This window comes from Marmota marmota, unplaced genomic scaffold (genome assembly GCF_001458135.2).
Source record: "Marmota marmota marmota unplaced genomic scaffold, marMar, whole genome shotgun sequence".
NCBI lineage: Eukaryota > Metazoa > Chordata > Mammalia > Rodentia > Sciuridae > Marmota > Marmota marmota.
In genome coordinates, this window is record NW_025999999.1 from 7,020,938 (window position 1) to 7,035,752 (window position 14,815).

The window sequence follows — 14,815 nt, forward strand, 5'->3', positions numbered from 1 at the left end:
TCAGTATTTCTCATGAACATAGACACTAACTAGTATGTGAGCTTGTTTATATCTTAAGAATAATGTAAAATTATGCAGTCATTATGAAAAATGATGTATGGTAATTCCTCAAAAAAATAAAGGATAGGATCACCATCCAGCAGTCCCACATTCAAGTATATATCTAAGAGAATTGAAAGCAGGACTTTAAAGCAATTTATACACTCACATTCATGGCAGTCTTGTTCACAATTAGCCAAGAAATGGAAGCAACCCAAGTGTCCATCAACAGTGTGGTGTCAGGTACAATGGGACATTATTCAGCCTTAAGGAATTCCTGTCCCATAGATTTCATCTACATGGATGAACCTGAGCACATTATGCTAAGTCAAATAAGCTGACCATGAAAAGACATATACTGTAGGATGTCACTTATATGAAGTATCTAAAGTAGACTGATTCATAAAAACAATGTAGAATGGTGATTGCAAAGATGGGGAGACAGGGAAATAAGGACTTGTTTAATGGATATAGAGTTTTAGATTTACAAGATGAAAAAGTTCTGGAGATCCCGTTTCTCAACAATGTCAATAGATTATTGAACCATGCACTTAAAAATGGACAAAATAGTGAATTTTGTCTTATATTTTTGCCACAATAGGCAAACAAATTGCATGACAAATATTACTTTTTTAAGTAGAATTTTTATTAATATATTTGATTCATATTTAAGGATGATATTGTTACTAATCTTGTGCTTAGTTCTTTCACAGTTTCTGAAATTATATAAAAGGTAGTAATGTGTCAATAAAATGAATAACTCTTAAATTAAAAAAAAAATGCCCAAATATGAGCAAATTGAATCCAACAATGCAACAATGTATAAAGAAAATAGTAACACCATGACTAGGTAAGATTTATTCCAAATACAAGGCTAATTCAGAATTCAAAAATCATTTAATATAATCTGTCATATCAACAACCAAAGAAGAAAAGTCACATGATTTTATCAATAAATGCAGCAAAAGCACTTGACAAACACACATTCATGATAAGACTCTGAGAAAACGAGGAAAGCAACTTCAACTTCCTAAAGAAAAATACTAACTAAAACCATAATAAAATAACCACTAGAGACCTATCAAAACTAAACTAAAAAAGAATGGCAGTGTTGCGTGTTGATAAAAATGTGAACAACTGGAACTCATACATTATTGGTGGGAATATAAATTTACACAACTTTTTTTTCCTCTCTTAAGTGATATAAATTTTAAAACACTTCAGTAGTATCCCTGAAGCTAAAACATACATGTCCTCCATGGACCAGAAGTTCTGTTCCTAGGTGTAGTAAATGCGAGTGTCCATTGAAAGGCCTATGCATAATCACAACAGCTTTATTTACAGTAATCAAAAACTATAAACTGGGGCTGTGGTTCATTGGCAGCACACTTGCTTGGCATGTGTGAGGCACTGGGTTCGATTCTCAGCACCACATATAAATAAGTAAAATATTTAAAATAAGTAAAAAAATATTTAAAAAACTATAAGCAGCCTATATGTCCAATAGGAGAAAAGATAAATGTAGGATATTCATACAGTGGAATATCAGCCAGTAACAAAAATAAATAAATAAACCACAAACTACTGTTTTGTATGTAACAGCAGAGAAGTATCTTATAATGTTGAGTAAAAGAAACTCTGGCACCAAAGAATATGTAGTAGATGGGTGTATTTATGTGAATTTCAAGATTGGCGAAACAAATAAATAGTGATAACATTAAAATGAAGTAATATTGATAGTAAGGGGCATGAGAGTACTTTGCACTATGTTGTTTACTACCAGTGATGTACTAGACCAGGCTCAGACCCACTTGGTGTAAGAGTCAACCATTTGATTTTCATGAATTTGGAAGCTGGTTGATAAACCATGAAAATCTATAAATGGTTTTACAAATTGAGGAAGTTCAGAAAGCATCTACCAACACACCTCTTATTATTGCTCATACCCCTTAGTCTCTGTAGAAGAAACTTAGAGACACAGGGAGAATAAGGCCTGGGAAGTACCAAGAAGGGTGCTCCTCTAGGCCAAGCCAAGGAGAGTTGGCAATGAGAAACTAGGATGCTATTTACTGCCTTGACTAAAGATTATTACTTTACTTTGTGAAATCAGCTGCCCAGTATTTGACTTTTCCATTCTCTCTTTAGCCAAATCAAGTTTTCCCTCTGTATTTTTGAAACAACTAAATGGTAAAGAGCCTTTCCATAGGTGTCTTTAGATATGAGGCTGAATTTGTGCCCTTTTGGTTTTGAAGTATTTCAAATTCTTACCCTTTCGTTTCTGCTTTAGGAGCATTCTGGAAGAGTTTTCCGACTCCAATTTGATGAATTCCAGATTGTCAGTAGTTCACACGATGACACAATCCTCATCTGGGACTTCCTAAATGATCCAGCAACCCAAGCTGAGCCCCCCCGCTCCCCTTCTCGAACATACACCTACATCTCCAGATAAACAACCATATACTGACCTCATACTTACCCAGGTATGAAAACAACTGTGCATATGGCACTGTGGGTAGAAAATGTAATATTGGCTATAAGGTGTACTCCTCTTGGAGCTTTCTCATTCTCAGTCCCTTTGTCTCACCAAACCTTATAAAGCAGGGAAAGCAGACAGTGTGTGAGGACAGGGCAGGGGTTGCCCCACTGGGCACTGCTTTTACCAAGGTAGCCAGGCTCATTTCTAGAGGATTCTGGGGTTCTCCCTGAGTAGTAGAATGAACCATTCCTGCTCCAAAGGATATAAATGAAATAATATTTGAACCAGTTTGAAATCTTAAGTAATGACCCAGAGAGCCTATAAAACAGGAGCAGCTACTCTGAAGTTACCAAGAGTTCCATTCCTCCCACTTAGTTGTCCAGCCCTTCTCTGAGGCAGGTAAAAATCCTAAAATATCCAGGTTTTTTTTTATATTTGGGTATATTCAGATCATACATGGTCTCTTCACAAATGCATTGGGTTATTGAGAATTCAGGAAATTTGGTACCAGCTACAAGGGAGTGTTGCTGTCATTTCTCGTTTCCCACACTGGTTGCAGCTTTTTTGTCAGAGGTACACATTGACTACATGTCTGCACCTCTTTCTGTAGTGTTCCTTCTAAGGTGGTGTCCAGCCCCTCTCATAGAGGACAGTTTCCTTGTTCCTCAGCCTCCTTAGCCAAATTACACAGGCTATGTGCCCTTGGGCAAGAGACTTCCCAGACTTTAGTTTGCTCATGAGTGAAATGAGAGTGCAGATCCCACCTCACAGAGCTCTTGTGAAAACAGCCCAGAAATACTATTTGTAAAATTCTTAGTGCCTAGCACATAATAAGCCTTTAGTGAAAAGTGGTCATTGTTATGAAATATTAGAATTATCATGTACCTGGCAAAATTTCCTTTTCCTTAGACTTACAATATTTTGCATTTTTATGTATTTATTTATTTTCGAGGAAGAGGTACTGGGTATTAAATCCAGGGCATGCTAGGTATATGCCCGGCCACTAAGCAAAAATCCTAGTCCCCAATTGTATTATTTGTCCTAACTCTGATTGTTTGTCTCCTTCCTCTTCTCACCCCTAAAACATAGACATCCATGAGCATTTTGACTTATCTAAGCTCACTTCCCTAGCTGCCTTCTCTTTTCCCAAGATTTTAGCTCCCATCTCAATATAAATGACTCTCAAGTTTTAATCTCTAGTCTCACCTGCTACTTTAATCTCCAAGGCACGTGTCCAGCCACCATCTATACATCTGTCTTTGAAGGTACCAGGAGCACTTCTAGTGCTTACATTTACAGTTCCTCTAGCCAGATGAAGATTAGCTTCCCCAGATTCCCCCACTTCTCTCAGTGCCATCATTGGGTTCCTGGCTACTCCAGCAGAACCCCAAGCCATTCCTGCCTGCTCTGCCATTTCAGGGAGCAGGTGAAAGGTTGATGCCCAACTATTGGTCACTCTTAACCTCAGGACATCAGAGTCACTGCTTGAGTACTAGTGCCCAGAGCATGTCAGCAAATCTCACCCTTTTTTAAAGTCCCCAGTTAGGCCTCTGACAGAAGTTCCTGTGCGGTATGGGCAGAAAGCAGCCATTGGGAAGGGCCCCCAAGCCTTTATTGCAATTGACAGCTAAGTGAATGTTCTTTTACTTTTAGAGCAAGTGAAAAATTTAAGGAAAGGGGCTGATGACTATTTGTTCTGTTTTCACACAGGACTCATTAAAGTTGCAGTATTTAAGTATCTGCCAAGACCAGAATGAGCAACAACCGCAACAATCAAACTCCTACCTGGATATCCGGACCAGTGAGGAGCAAGGCTTTGAGACTCCTATTAGGACATAGTTGGTCTACAGCTGACCAGGACAGTCTGCTCAGCACAGCCAACTGCTTCAGTGCTGCTATCAGAAGATGTCTTCTATCTTGTGTGAATGATTGGAACTTTTAAACCTCCCCTCCCCTCTTCTCCCCACTTTCCCTCTGCACCTGCTTCTCCCCCATTGGGTTCCAGACAAAGATGACTTATAAATATATTTAGTGTTTTGCCATAATCTCTCTTGCTTTGCCATTAAGCAGAACTAGTTTCCCCAGATGACCCCCATGTAGGAGACAGGAGGATGCAGCTTCCAGGCAGACAGGGCCCTGTGTCCCCCTGTTAACTGCAGGAGTGTCTACACCTGGCCAGAGAAACCCAGCCCACTATGTGTGGGAGAGACAGCACCCTGTACATCCTTGGGGGATGGGGGAGACAAATACACTGGAAGACCTGGGCCTCCTGTTTCCATCCTCTTTCTGTTTCTGTCCCTCTTCCCTCCCCACCAAGCCCTCTTCAACCTGAGAAGAAGGTGTGTGAAGAGAATATCCTCAATTAACATGAGGTGGATCAACTAGAAAAATGCAGCACTTGGAGCTAAATGTGTTCAGTGACAATTTCAAGCCCAGACTTTTGTTGCAAGTGACCATGTGGAGGCAGTGGATTCTCGAACATGATGCTCTCATCATATTTACAACTCTTCTCTCTTCTTCTTCTCCCCACCCAAAGAAGGGGAGGGGACAGAAGTTTCCTGGGCTCCATCAATGGCTGCATCTTTTCTGGACTCAGCAGTCTCCTCGATTCCATGTAGAGTGTGGAAAGGAGTTGCTGATTGCATTTCCTCTCATTAACAATTAGATGTGTAATAAAAAGCATTGTACTTCATCTTAAATCACTGGTAAGGCTCAGCCTACAGAAAGGTTTGAAAAGGCCAGAACCAGTCACTTGGTGCACTATGCATAATGGTTCACATCTTTGAATTCCTCCTGACTGCCAAGACTACCAGTGGAGTAGCTTAAGAGATGGTCAGGAGTGAAAGCTGACTTTTTTTCATTTAGGCCAGTAAATACCATCTCTCAGAAATCAATCTAACCTTAACCTTGCACTGCAGAACCTTCCTTCTACTTCTCCCAAACCCAGTATTTGCAAAAGGGCAAAGCTGCCAGAGAGAGGATCAGGGTGAAGTTTGGCACACAGGGTTTATTAATGGGCAGAAACTGCCTTCTCTTTCTTTTTCTTCCTCCTCTTGGCCTTATTTTGCTCTCTACTTTCCCAATCAATAAAATTTCTCTGGAAGTTGATGGACAACATACACAAATGGACCCTCTGTAAGGGCACTTGTGCCACACTATCCTGGGAGCACCATGGCTGCATACCCAGTTTGTTTCCCCAGGCACTAGTGAGCCTACTGAGAGGTGGCCTGGGCACACCCCCAGGCCCTGAGGCCACAGGGCAGCCTCCTGTTTCCCTTGGAAGTTGAGCAATCAGGCCCTTTGCTTCTATTCCTAATCTACCCTGTTGAGTTTAAGAGAGCCACTTTTAACCAGCTGCTATACAAATAGAATGGAAGCCTGTTGGAAGTGACCATTAGCCTGGCCACCTTTAGTGCAAGGGGGTGGGAGTGCATGGTAGAACATCCTCATTCTTCCCCCTGATTTGCAAGAAGGTGTTCCCTTCTCAATTGAATGTTGTCATTACATACAGAGAGGCAGGTTATACAAATGCCGTTTTTCTTTCCTGCTTCATGAATACTTTTAAAGCTTTTAATTTCAAATTATTCAGAAAATACTTCCCAGTGTAATGCCTATGCCTGGGAAATATTTTCTTCGTGTAATTCCCTTCCCAGCTATCCAAATGCTATTGTTTCTTACTTAGCCACTATCAGGGTTCCTTGTCTATTGTGTTGACTATTAATGGCTTTTGGATTGGTTAAGGATTTTGCTGCAGATGAAGATAGAGGGGTGTCAGCCCTGAAAAACACACAGGACAGACATGAAAAAGGCAAGGGTTTCAAATATTGTCCAATAGCCATAACTTTACTAGCCCTTCTGTTATATGCTGCTATTCCAAAATGGGAACAAGGCTGGGGATGTAGCTACATGACAGAGCATTTGCCCAGCATGTGTCAGGCCCTAGGTTCTACCCCAGCACTGCAAAATTTTTAAAAGTGGGAGCTGCTGACCATTTACTGCTGTCCAGGATTTTGCTCTGACATCTGGGTTCAGTGAAGGTGCATTGATCCTAAGGCAGTTTGAAGCTCTTCCAGTCTATCATACATGAGATCAGGGCTGGACCCTGCAGATGTAGAACCATTAGTTCAGTTGAGATTATTGTGCAAGTTGTCCTCTCTGCTGATGGAAATGGGAATGAAGTTAAGTGGTCTGAAAAACTTGAATTGTTCACATTTCTCAGCTCTGGGGGTCATTTACCAGTTCATTGTAGAAGAAATAATCAGGTAAGTAGAAGTTCATTTCCAGAGAAGGTAAACCCCACTTACTATCTCTGCATGATTTCAGTGGGAATTGATTATCACTAATCCCCAACTGGGCTAGAATAAATGTAAAGTTTGACCTTTTTAAAAAGAAAAGAGAGACAAAGGAAGTCACTACACATTTAAAGGAATGGTAGGAAAGGAGCCAAAGATGTCTCTTGGCTCTGAAATGAAGTATCCCTATTGTAGGTCTCTTTAAACTAAAATTTACTTTGCAATGAAGGGCCTGAAAGAAACCTTTTATAAAGATAGGCTGAAACCTTTCAAAGGCAGGTGCACTCAGCTGCACCTATTATAGACAGGTATGACCTCTCTGTTCACACTGAGGCTGCTTGGACAAGACCAGCCTGGTTTGCTGCTCATGTGTGTATTTCATTGCTGAGAAAATACCTTTTTACTTCCTTAAGTGCAATCTGAAAGTGTATGTGAATTATGGATAGGAGGCCTTTTATACTTGTCCCATGGCTAAAATCTGATGTGTCCTCACTTCAGAGACAGGGATTTTTTTTTTTTTTTAACTCTGTAATGAAGCATGGCCCTCATAACTTGTTTTTGAACTGGAAAAGACACTTAGACACCCCTGAATCATTCTGTAAAAAAAAAAAACAAACACCCATTTGGGGGGTTTTGTTGTTGTTTTGTTTTGGTACAATTAAAGCTGCAAAGAAGAAAATAGGCACTCATCCCTTGCCATTGGTCTGAACAACTGTGGTTGGTCTATTCTTTATTTAGCACTTGACTGTGTGTGGAAACAGAGGGCTTGGGGTTGAGGGTAGGGGTGGAACATATTAGAAATAATTAGGGCTACTTTTTTTTTTTCTTTTCCTAGAATTAGATTAGATACCTTAGTATTATTGACTTTATCATCTTCATTTTGCCTTAGATGGTAATACTAAGCCCAGAAGTAGAAGCAGGCCTGAGGGGTAAGCTGCAAGCTCAATTCTGGGACCATCACACTCTTTGGTGATCAGGTTTACCATATGACTTTAATCCACATTGCTGATTCCCCATTTGGACGAGTTCAACAGACTTCCAGGTACACCCAAAACCCACCAGCTGGGTTGTCTCCCCATGTCTTGTCCACACAGCTGATCACTGACAGTCCAGAGCCCCTTATTCTAACCATAGTCTCAATCAGTGCTAGAAGGACAGCCCCCTCTCAGGGGAATAAAAACTGAACTTTGCTTCTTGATATTTTTAACCTATGGTTCATTTATGACATCAGAAATCCTTGAGTAGAGAAACCAAAAGATAATGATCATGGCTGCCTGATTTCAGGTGGAACTTTCTGCATTGATAGCTGGAAACCCCTTCTATTGGAATTCGAGCATCTATGATCTAAAATTTCCTGGAACCAGCTAACATTTGAAATATTTGTTGCCCAACGGAACCAGCTGACTCTTAGTTCCTGATTGGTTGTGCATGTGCGTTTTAATATGTTTCTTCCCCTCTGAGCCTTCCCCTTCATGGACACTGAAGGAAAAGACCAACTACAAGTTTAGACTTCTGGGTACTAAGGAAATTAACACTTTCCCAAATCAGTGACCACTGGAGCCCAGCCAGACTCAACTCTGAGGGATGTTCAGTGGACTCCAGCTGTGGGGACAGGCCTGGCAACAAATAAGAGCTTCCCTGAGAGCTTTTGGTTGATTTGGCTCTTTGTTCTCTAGATTCTTAAGTACTGACTGCTTTAACTTCTGTGATTATGTTATGGTGATGTGTAGTCAATGTATCAGTATGTTCACAACCTAGGTTCATGGCAATAGAGTGTGTTTGGTTTTTTTTAACTGTTCAGAAAAAAAGTAATTTAAATTCCAAATATAAGATTAAAGTGAATTTTCTAAGTGTCTTGTCTCTTTGACCAAAGACCAAAAGAACAGTAATATTTCAGTGTACAAATCCAAGGAGTGCACAGTAGATACAGTACCTCTTAATACAATCTGATGTGAGAGAGAGAGCAAGATCAAGAGAAGCCAGGGCTGGGTGACATGAAGTACAGGGCCCCTGGCATGAAAGTTGTATTTCATGTTGGGTCAGATTGAAGCCAAAGTGATACCTAATTTGCAAACTGGTGGTTATAGCCAACCACAACCCAACTTTAGCCCACAATTTAAGTTTTCCTCTGCCTCTAAGTAGGTGAGAAGACTGACTCCCTTGCATCCCACTTAATCCACTTATAGCCAAGTCAGCGCACCTCCAGGAGCATTTCCAGAGTCCACAAGTTGTAAGAATTGACTGCCTGAGTGGTAATATTGCTGCTGCTCCCAAGTGGAACCCCACTTCCTCCTTAAACCAAACCTAGAGAGTAGATACAAGATTGAAGCAGAAAAGCACTCTCCCTTTCTGCTCCTCCCTCTGTCGTAAGTAGGACCCTTGTTAAAATTGATTCCTATAACCTGTAGGCTTTTAAGGTTAATAATCCTCTCTACTTGGGGCTGGGATTGTGGCTCGGTGGTAGAGCACTTGCCTAGCACGTGTGAGGCCCTGGGTTTGATCCTCAGCACCACATAAATATAAATAAAATAAAGATATTAAAAAGCCTGGTCTCTACCTGACCAGGCTTGGTGTCCTTGAGCCTTTTTGCCTATCTCAATCTGAGCTCACTACTGTGGTCATTAAGGCAGACTCAGGCCATGGTCATAATTTCCACTAGAGCCGGAAGACTGGCAGAGCACCAGGAAAACCCAGCCTTTTGCAGGTGAGAAAACAGCAAGAAAGGGGACTCATATTGCCAGAGACCGAATGAGCACCTGGTCCCTAACAATAGGCAGCACCCTGGAGAGCAGCAGGGAATGGGGAGTCAGCGAAGATCACAGCCACCAACATCTACTTGATTTCAACCCTTGCCAGCTGGACACCTGAGCACAGGACTTAGCAGGACCTGAACCTAGAGGTTTCTGGACATCACCTACAAACAGTGCGAGACCTCTTTCCCCAGGGATCAGGATCTATGGCATATCCTGGGAAGACAGTTCTGTAGCCACTGTTCCTAATGCTGGGTTGCGGGTGGATTCCTCTCTCTTCTTTAAACCTGTAGCTGTGCCGCCATCAGCAAAGACTGAGAGGAGGAGACCTCTCTTCCCCCTGATTGGCTCTTGCCAATTAAGGGCATTTTATTAAGCTGCTAATTAAAGGCACTTTGTTAGCAGCAGGAGAGGCCGGGCGGGTGTCTGGTGAGATGGAGTCGAAGCCAGAAGAAATTGTTTTCCTCCCCCCATGGAAGCAGAGCCTCTATGAAGCTTCTCAGTCCCCCAACCTCTCCTGCTGCGCCTACCACACCCCTTGCTTTCAATTAGCAGCTCTGAGGGGAGTGAGGTCATTACCAAGCCCAGGTTGGAGGGCCACCATCACCACCTCAGGCCACAGGCAGCTCTTGGGGGCTGTTCAAGTCCTCAGGCACCTTGCGTTTAGGCCCAGCAAAGGAGAGACTGGCCCAATGGAGAGAGAGAGCTTGCCCTGCTAAGAAATGGCCCTTCCCTCCCCAAGTATGTGATGTGAATATCATGTGATTCCCATGACTGAAGCCATCCCAGCAGTCACCTAGCACATGATGACCATCCACTTGGTCATATATTGTGACTATCAGTGTCCCTTCCTCACCAAAGTCTCATGATATTGTGTAGAATATGTGACTTTCCTACCAGTCAGGAACTGTCCCCAATCCCTTTATAAGAGTGAAGCTCACGCAGATGCTAAGTGGGTCCAGGAACAGAAGAGACTGATGGTTTCACAGTTTCATGCAGCCCCCAGAGAGACTGCAGTCCTCCTTACACCTCGGAATTGAGGCACTTCCCTGGACAGTGCAGCTGAACCCCAGGTGAGCCCCTTCCTTCTGCCAGAGAGGAGGGCCTGGCTGTGACCTAGCACATGGGGGCCGGCACACAGGGTCACCAAGGACACCTCCTCTCTAGAGCCCTCCTCACCCCCTCACTTAACTGCAGAATTAGCACCAGGCCAAGCTGGAAGGGCAGATTTATGGCTAGGCCTGCCTCCCTCCATTTAACCCGAGGCCAGCCTGGGCTCCAGACACTAAATTAGATTTTTGACAATTAGAGAGACTAATGGGCACACAGCCATCCCCAGAGCCAGATATCCAGCAAGGCCATCCTGTAATATCCACCACTGGCCCGCCCGTCCTCCCAAGCTACCCTCCTTCCTCACTCTCCCGTAGGAGTGCGTTTCTCTCTCCCTCAAAGCCCTGTGTGTCTACAATCACTGCAATCCCGAGGGTGCCCTGGTCCCCTCTTTCCTCTCTCCTTCCAGTCCCTCTTGTCTTGACTCACTTGTCCTTCGACCTCCTTGCCCTCTGACCTCCTTGCCCTCAGGTCACTTCTCTCTCCAACTCCACTTTCCCAGGGCCTATCCATCTGTAATCTCTCCAGCTGCCCAGAAGGATTGCAAGCCCCTTGAGGGCAGGGACTTGTGATCTCTGGATCCTAAATGTGCAGCGCCCAGTGGTGCTTACTAAATGTTTACTATTTCCTGGAATTCTTCCTCTTCTCTCTCTCTTTCTCTCTCTCTCTCTCTCTCTCTCTCTCAGCCTCTGGGTCTCTAAGCTCCTCACCCCTTGCCCCCAGCCTTCCTGGCTCTGGCCTGGGGCTGGCTCTGGCCTACCTTGTGTTGGGTCCCCTTCCCTGCAGCCCCTCAGTTCTAGCTGGTCTTGGGCTGGGCCCGTAATGAGACTGCAGTAAGTGGCACTGGGGGGAGCTGCTCATACTCACTCAGGCAGACTCATAGCTCTGTCAAGCTGATTGGTCCTGAGTGGAGGCACAAACGGCCCCCCACGGACACACTGAGATTGGTTATAAAATTACAAGCATTTGTTCTGCTGTCAGTGTCCTTCCCTCCCTCCCCTCTGCCTGCCTGCCCGGGCTCCCCACCATCCCCCACCCATATGGGTCGGTCCATATACCCTGGAGGAGCTGGCTGGGGGCCATCACAGCAGATGGGGCCAAGAGGCTGAGGCCACTGAGCTCCCCATCAGGACAGGCCTTCCTGCCTCGCCCCTGGGATCGTCACAGCTCTGGCTGGCCTCACAGTGACCTGACCCTGTGCTCAGGGTTTCCAATTCCCTGAGGGTAAGTGGGGCTGTGGGTCCCAGGGCCTCAGAAGAGAAAGCAGTGTCCCAAGGGAACAGCAGAAGCCAGGCTGGTCAGAGAGAGACACCCATCCCTCCTTCTTTCAGGTGGCCAGTACCCTGCCTGTACCTGATCTCAGGTAAGGACAAATCAGCCTTCAGGAGATTATTTCCCCCACTGGCCCTGCCCTGGTCCCTGAAGTCTAGACCACACCAAAAGGCAAGTGTGGCCACCAGAGCCTTGCTCTTTCCCTTGTGTATGATTTGAGCCTCCCAGCATGGTTCCCCCCCACACCTTCGGGGGCCTTGGACAAAGACCCAGTTACCCCAAAACAGGAGTGCCCCGAAGTCCTACTCCATGCTCTGTTCTGCTTGCACAGAGAAGCCCACCCTTCCAGGCCCTGCTCCCTGCCTGAGGCACAAGCCACCCTTTTTCTCGCACCCTGGCATTGAAGCCTCCTTCCTATCCTTGTTTCTCCACCTCAGACTCTACCTGGACCCTGGACCTTGACCAGTCCCACCTCCAGTCTCAGTCCCTTTCTATCTACCAGGGTGCACTGACACCAGCGTGGGGGAATGGTGCGGAGGAGAGTGTTCCCCAGTTCAGAGGGGAGCGGTGCCTCCTGGATGCTGGCTACAAGGTGCCTTCCTGCTGTCCGTCTATCATTCGTTTTCAGCCCAGGATGTATTTGCTGTAATTACATCTTTAATTAGGGTGGTGACGGCTCATTGTTCACCAACAATGATGGATCAGATCCTCCTGCTTGCCATCCTCCCTCTGTCCAGCACCCTCCATGTCAGCTCTCCCCCAACCTTGTGGGTGGGAAGGATACTCAAGAGCCAACTCTCTTCCCACTGAGTTCCAGACACTGAGGCCTGGAGCAGCTGCAAACTCTACCCCAAGGGTGACAGTGTCTTCTTGGATCCCTGGAGGTTTCCAAGGGACTGGCCTCTCCCTGACACTATGCACCCAAGACTTCCTACAGAAAGGCTGCAGGTCTCCTATTGGCCACCAGATGTCTCCTTGGCCCAAGTTAGCCAGGCTTTGCCTCTCCCAGACACCCTCTGCCCTACACATACTGTGTCCCTTACACAGGCCACTTCACACACCACCAACCCCACCTTCCTCTCCTGCAGATCCTACAGGTAGCCCTATCTCCAAGGTCCTCTGTGAATTAATCAAGAACTCTGACCAGGGTGGGGACTCCATTCCCACCACATCCACAACCACACAGGGAGGTCCCTAGGCCCAAGGCTACAGGCCATGGGTATTCAGGGACGAGTAAGTGAATAGAACCATGAGAAAAAATCAGCACTCCTCATTGGAGGCCAGGCTGAGCAGGGACCCAGGTGGGCCGGTAGTGAAGGCCCAGGAATCTCAAGGAGGCTTATGGGGGTAAGAACCCTAATCTGAGTTAAAACCCTAGCTTGACACCTATTGGCTGGGTGACATTGAGTGAGTTCTCTGTCCTTTGTTTCCTCACTTATAAAATGTGGATGGGGGATTGGGGTGTGGTAGTATACGTCTAGAACCCCAGTGACTTGACTGAGGCAGAAGGATGGCAAGTTTGAGGCCAAACTCAGACCAGCCTCAGCAACTCAGTGAGCCCCTGCTGCAAAATAAAAAATAAAGGGCTGGGAATGTGGCTCCATAATAAGTGTCCCTGAGTTCAATCCCCAGCACCACAAAAGTAAATAAAATGGGGATGAGAACAGGACCTCACCACCTATGATGGCTACCCAGATCTTCCCACTAAGTGAAGAGCCCAGGCTGAGGTGGTGGCCGCTGCAGAGAGAAGCTGGGGGCTGGTTGCTGTGGGTAACTGCTCCTCACTGTGGCTGGGCTAATAGGCTCCAGGAGCTGTGAAGTAAACTCCTCTTTGGTGTGAGGAAGACCTTGCCAACTCAGCCCTGCTGGGCACTGGATGTTGAGGTGACAGGGCTATGACAAGGATGGCACAGGATTTGGTCTGGTGTTGTACAGGGGATATTGCTCAGAAGACCTGGCTGGCCTTCTTTCAGAAGCTGAGGGGCTTATCCCCAGTGTGCACAGGATGTGCCCCGGGTGGGCCCGGGCAGGGTGGCAGTGCTGCCGGGCCTGATAGAGTGGGAGGGGTGCGGGGAGGGAGAACTTTGAACACCTGGCAAGTGAGTTAAGCCTGTCACATATCTCTAGGGGAGCCGGCCTTCAAGGCAGCCGGGCTGGCGGTCCAAGGGGACTTCAGGAAGGGGAGGGAGGGGACAGGTGCCTATGCCCTCTGCCCTTCTACTTCCAGCTCTACAATTCTGTGATTCCCCCTCCTAGGGCCTGTCACTTCCAACAGAGCCTCCTTGGTCCCAGGTGGCCCTCAGCATTCCCTCTTCCCCAGTGACCCTCTGCACCCTGCAGGGGCCCCTCTCCAGGGTGACTGGAGGCCCAGGATGGAAGGGTGAGTCCTACCTAGCGGTAAGTATGCACAACATTACATATGTATATTGGAGAGTAAATAACCCCAAAAAGCGCCTTGTAAATAGACTCCGAGTTTATCCTTTATTAATGAGGCACCGAGTGCCCCGCTGTTTTAGAGCAGCGAGACTTTCATAATATCAAAACCTAAATTACACTTGCATCTCTCATCCCAGGGATGAGCGTCTCTTGGCTCTGTGTGCAGAGTGAGTAAGCAGGAATCCCTGTCCGCCCACCCGGGATGTGCTGGCACCTTTCTGCTGGCTGCGGTGAGGGCAGGAGGACGTGGGGGCACACCTCCCACACAACCTCATCACGCACGCCCCTGTCCCAAAGCACTCCACATCTAAGCCTCAGGGTCCGGAAGGTGAGGACTGGGGAGACATGGCCTTCATTCCTTGTACAGTTTGTGGGGTCACAGGGTGGCCCCAGAATCGGGGTGGGAGGCCCGGGATGGAACACTCTTTCAACATAGGACT

General features: G+C 45.9%; 1 protein-coding gene across 13 annotated transcripts in view; it reads left to right on the forward strand.

The window, feature by feature from the left end:
- Btrc (beta-transducin repeat containing E3 ubiquitin protein ligase) overlaps window positions 1-8,649 on the forward strand; it is a 193,417-nt gene extending 184,768 nt beyond the window's left edge. For all 13 annotated transcript variants that reach the window (XM_015494682.2, XM_048807190.1, XM_048807189.1 and 10 more), the window contains 2 exons: window positions 2,327-2,519; window positions 4,226-8,649. In XM_015494682.2, the coding sequence (XP_015350168.1) occupies window positions 2,327-2,488 (162 nt within the window). In that variant the 3' untranslated portion in view covers window positions 2,489-2,519; window positions 4,226-8,649. The remainder of the gene's footprint in view (window positions 1-2,326; window positions 2,520-4,225) is intronic.
- Window positions 8,650-14,815: the final 6,166 nt, after the last annotated feature.